This window comes from Medicago truncatula, chromosome 4, assembly GCF_003473485.1.
Source record: "Medicago truncatula cultivar Jemalong A17 chromosome 4, MtrunA17r5.0-ANR, whole genome shotgun sequence".
Taxonomy (NCBI): Eukaryota; Viridiplantae; Streptophyta; class Magnoliopsida; order Fabales; family Fabaceae; genus Medicago; species Medicago truncatula.
The window spans coordinates 47729531-47734793 of NC_053045.1; the positions used below are offsets into that span (position 1 = coordinate 47729531).

A 5263-nucleotide genomic window follows, 5' to 3' on the forward strand; every position below is an offset into this window, starting at 1 on the left:
TTCTTATGGCAAGGAACAGCCTAATATATATTATAATACTATATTAAGTATCAAATAACACTTACTAAGTATAAAATATTATGGTGCCCAGCTGTATAGAATCGACCATCGTCACATGAATAGGTCAAACTCTAGTTTACTTTCAAATAATTTCATTATCGTATATAAGAAAGACTCAAATTTGTTTACTCTTCCTTGATATATACGTGTACTGATTCCCTTCTAGGTTTTAACCACATATAGGTGTGCATTGCAATCTTTGATATTATAATAACTTGTCAATTTAGTCCTTAATAAGTAGTCCATAGCATATATGAAATTTATCAGTTTAGTTCTAAAGTTTTAGTTCTGAAGTATATGAGAAAATTCGTCAATTTAATCTTTATTGTATCTCAACAGTAGAGACTAAATTGAAGATTTTTTAAGGATAAATTGAAGAACATTATATATTTTAGGGACTATTTAGTATATTTATATTACACGGAGACTAAATTGAAGAGGAAATGAAAATGATAGTTTAAGAAAATAAATTGATAATTTATACCTGTATAATAATTTATGAACTCTTAGTTAGAACACATTGTAGCTGCGAGCGGTTATATTACATAACTTTTTTTTTTTTTACGGACTTATATTCTCTCCCACAAAATTTATCTAATCTCATTTCTATCCATTTTTCACTCATTTACTCTCTCTTTCTCCCCCCAGCCTCCCCTAATCACCACATCATTTTCATTCACATTTATATTGTTTGAGAGGGATGCATGTTGGGGGGATCTAAATTCGTTTTCTATAGTGTCACCTATGTTTTGGAGGGAAGAAAGAGTTTGTTTTTCATTTTTAAATTAAAGTTATAAAATGTATTTAATAATGTGATTGAATTTTTGGCTCCGTTAATCTGAGACGGAGGGAGTATAGACTTTCTCTCCAAAGTCCTCCCACGAAAACCCTTTGGTTGGGAAGTGGGAAATATGGGAAAAAATAAGAAATTTTTTACATTTTTTAAAAGAGTGTTTTTCAGTGAATAAAAAAAAACAAATTAATGATTATGATTAAAATATTTTTAATTTTAATAATATTATAACAACATAAATGTAATTTGAAGAATTTATATAAACTTTTCAAAAACTTTCCTTCAATATAACTTTTGAGTTTCTCAAATTAGGAAGATTTTGTATCATGAGAATAATGAACCTTCAAAATTCTTCCTTCTCAAAATCTTCTATTTCTTCCACTTATTAATTTTTTTCTTCCAAAATCTTCTATTTCTATTTCTTCCCTTCCATTCCTCTCCAGGCTCACAAACAAAGTTTTGATCCTTCTAAAGTTCAATTAATTCTGATTAGTTATGGAAACTATGAGCCACATATGATTAAACCGCGTGCAATATATTAGAAGCACAACTTAATTTACTAAGAAAAGTAGTACACTATTAATCTATTATTACTACCCTACAAGGGCCCAGTGAAATGGAAGTAACCTTAATTTGAACACTAGTCTAAATTCCTAAAGTGCTGAATTTGGAGCAGCCCCTATAACTTACCCTATTTTTTACCTGAATCAAAAAAATTCCCAACTTGCACAAGAAACTTTATAGAAGTTGGAAATGTATAATTCAAGTAAGGCTCCTTCCCCAGCTCTCACTCGAATATTTCTTGATTTGACAAAGCTCAAATTAACCAAGGCGGCTATAAACATATCATACCCTACAATTTGTCCATTTCGTAACCAACCATTTTTACTAGTACTATTATTCAATTATTTAAAGAATAATTACTTTTTTTGCTGTAAAAGTCATTTTCAAAATTTTTTTAAAGTTTTTTCAAGACAACTGGCTCGTGGGTCGTGACCACAGCAACTTCATATCTCTTATATAAATACCCCCTCATCACATTTTTGAACTTACCAAGCATATTTGAAACCAAATATCTATTCATATATTCTAGTACCCTTTTGCAAATGGGTCGTTATAATGTTATACTTGTGTGGTCACTAGCATTAACGTTGTGTCTTATTCCATATACAACTTTTGCTCAACTTAGTCCAAACCATTATGCTAACATTTGTCCTAATGTTCAAAGCATTGTAAGATCAGCAGTTCAAAAGAAATTTCAACAAACTTTTGTTACTGTTCCTGCTACCCTTCGTCTCTTCTTTCATGATTGTTTTGTTCAGGTAATTAATTTCGGCATTTGTCAGTTGAGCTAGGACTTCTATAGACTATATTAATATCAGTATAGTGTATTAAAATTTTTGATTTGTGATATGATTATTATTTTGTTATAGGGTTGTGATGCTTCAGTTTTGGTGGCATCAAGTGGAAATAACAAAGCTGAAAAGGATCATCCTGAAAATTTGTCATTGGCTGGTGATGGTTTTGACACAGTGATTAAAGCAAAAGCTGCATTAGATGCTGTTCCACAGTGCAGAAACAAAGTTTCTTGTGCTGATATTCTTGCTTTGGCTACTCGAGATGTTATTAATCTGGTTTGTTCTTCAACTTGATTTGAATTATTTTACGTTAACGCTTTTCGATTTTTATATTATTTTTTCTCTCTGTGGTCAGACACCACACATTTGAATTGGATTGTTCATATGTGTCAATACGGTGTCTGAGTTATGTGCACTCAAATAATGTGTACAATTGGTTATGACACGTGATATGATATCAAAATCTATGGATAAAAATAAAACTTTGATTTATCACTGTCAATTTCGTACATTACAGGCTGGTGGTCCATCCTATACAGTAGAATTGGGAAGGTTTGATGGTCTAGTTTCAAGATCTTCAGATGTAAATGGAAGGCTCCCTCAGCCAAGTTTCAATTTGAATCAGCTGAATACTCTCTTTGCAAACAATGGACTCACTCAAACAGACATGATTGCCCTATCAGGTAATTGTCGAAGGCCACCATTTTAATTAAATGGGTCCCATTAGCATTTAGAAATTTCATTCCAAAACATATATTTTATACGTAAATAAGCTACATATTTCTTACTATGTGTCAAGATTCAAGAGAGTTTTTAAATGGCGGTAAAAATAAATAGTTTTGAAAAGCCTTGACAAAAAAGATAGTGTTATTTTTTTTAGGAGAAAACGAGAGTTCTAACTTCTAAGTACATAATTAACTTGAAAAGATGACGTATCACATAAGAAAGAGATTCCTCTTGACAAATGATCGGTTAAGTTTAGATAAAATAATAAAAAAAATAAAAGGACCACTTAAGAATATTTTGGTTACCAGAACTTTTTTTTGGGTATTATTTTAAGGAAATTAAATTTTTAATATTTTGACATATAGACTAATGCATATACAAATAATTATCATTGGCCAGTTGTCACTTAATTTAATGTGGTCACTAAAAATTATTGAGTTTACTTTTATAGTTTAATTTTCGTATAGTCTCTGTTTTTTAATTTTTGCTTTGGAGTTCAATATTGTGTGGATATTTAGATAAATGTTAGTATCATTAGTAATATCAAATGTCAACTTAATTAAATGATTCTTGAAAAAAGCTTAATTAAATGATGTCACAATCTTGTTTGGTTTTACGTCTCTTTCTACTCTTTACACCTTTGAATATAAGTATAATTTTTTTACAGCAATAATACACTAAAATCAAATCATAATTTTAATATACATAATCATGGCAAACAGGTTTTACATAATCACTAACAAATTATTTTAAATTTAATTATGTCAACAGACTCATCAAATAATATATCAAATAGTTATAATTTTAATATACATAGTCATGGTAAATAGGTTTTACATAATCACTAACAAATATTTTAAATTTAATTATGTCAACAGATTCATCAAATAATATATCAAATAGTGAATCAAAATTAAATTTATCTATATGCATTATTTATTTTTTTACTTGTTGAATCTCAATAAAACATGTTGTATACTGTTCTCTAGGAGTGAATTATTCATAGACACTAGCTTGAACTGTTTAAAAAATTATTGATAGACTCCATCTTTCAAATAATTCATGTATTAAATTAAATACAATAAAACCACAATCATTAGTCAATTCTAATCGAAATCTGATCAAATAATTTATCTCTATTATTAGTTTGGTTTACAAAATAAATTAAGTAAATATTTTTTTTTGAAATATCTAAAAAGCTATTATAGTCAGAGCATCCAATCCAAATCACTAAAATAACATTAAGAAAAGAATCTAATCTTGAAGCAAAAGCCAACAAGTAAACAAAACAACAAAAACTGAACCAGACAGTTCATACTTTTGTAGTATTCACATTTTGTTCCCTCTATGAACGTGCTTATTTTCTTTTTCATATTTTACAGGTGCACACACTCTTGGATTCTCTCACTGTGACAGATTCTCCAATAGAATTCAAACTCCAGTGGACCCCACATTGAACAAACAATATGCTGCCCAGTTACAACAAATGTGCCCTAGGAATGTTGATCCAAGAATAGCCATCAACATGGACCCAACAACTCCTAGAACATTTGACAATGTTTACTACAAAAATCTTCAACAAGGAAAAGGTTTATTTACTTCTGATCAAATCCTCTTCACTGATACAAGATCAAGGAACACTGTTAACTCTTTCGCGACTAACGGTAACGTTTTCAATGCCAATTTCATCACTGCCATGACCAAGTTGGGTCGTGTTGGAGTTAAAAATGCGAGAAATGGGAAAATTCGTACCGATTGTTCTGTGCTTTAATCAAGTGTATAATGTAAGCTGGGGAAGTCACAAAGGGTGACTATAGATTATTTGTTAATTAATGTTAATAAATTTGTTTGCCAACAAATTAAGAGTGGTTTGGATGTTAAAAAAAGGAAGATAAGGGGAGAGAAAAAATTGAGCTTTTCTTTGATGTAATTTAAGTTCCAAATAATTCAGTGTCCCCTATATTTATGAACTTTGAATTGTTTATTGAAAATGAATAAGAGTGCTGCTAAAATGTTTATGATTTGTTTCTTAATTTTGTATATGAACTTAATATTGAGCATTTTATTTCATTGCATTAATTAAGGATTAAAATTGACTCACCACAAAATTGTAAGTTCAACTTTTTTTTATGGATGATATGAACTTCTATTAATGATCATTGAATCTTTATGACTACATTAATCCTAGTAAGTCTCTAAAGCTCAACCCACTCAAACATTTTTTTTCCTATAAAAAAAAGGAGTGATATGTCATTTTTTTTGAAGTGATATGTCATAGTTAAATATAAAAACAATCCTGCTCTTATTTAGGCATATGCAATCTCTT

The 5263-nt window shown here is 29.4% G+C and overlaps 1 protein-coding gene across 1 annotated transcript; it reads left to right on the forward strand.

Annotated features, from left to right (window-relative positions):
• The first annotated feature begins 1894 nt into the window (after nt 1-1894).
• On the forward strand, nt 1895-4958 carry LOC11405719 (peroxidase 73). Its single transcript, XM_003608423.4, has 4 exons — nt 1895-2175; nt 2287-2487; nt 2729-2894; nt 4320-4958. The coding sequence occupies exons 1-4, from the start codon at nt 1960-1962 to the stop codon at nt 4706-4708; spliced, it is 972 nt and encodes a 323-aa protein (XP_003608471.1). The 5' UTR covers nt 1895-1959; the 3' UTR covers nt 4709-4958.
• Nucleotides 4959-5263: the final 305 nt, after the last annotated feature.

Excerpts from the sequence above, each read along its gene's own strand:
- LOC11405719 (XM_003608423.4), top strand. The coding sequence starts at position 1,960 with ATGGGTCGTTATAATGTTATACTTGTGTGGTCACTAGCATTAACGTTG. Across the intron at positions 2,176-2,286 it reads TTCATGATTGTTTTGTTCAG|GGTTGTGATGCTTCAGTTTT; the intron begins GTAATTAATTTC and ends ATTTTGTTATAG. Across the intron at positions 2,488-2,728 it reads CTCGAGATGTTATTAATCTG|GCTGGTGGTCCATCCTATAC; the intron begins GTTTGTTCTTCA and ends CGTACATTACAG.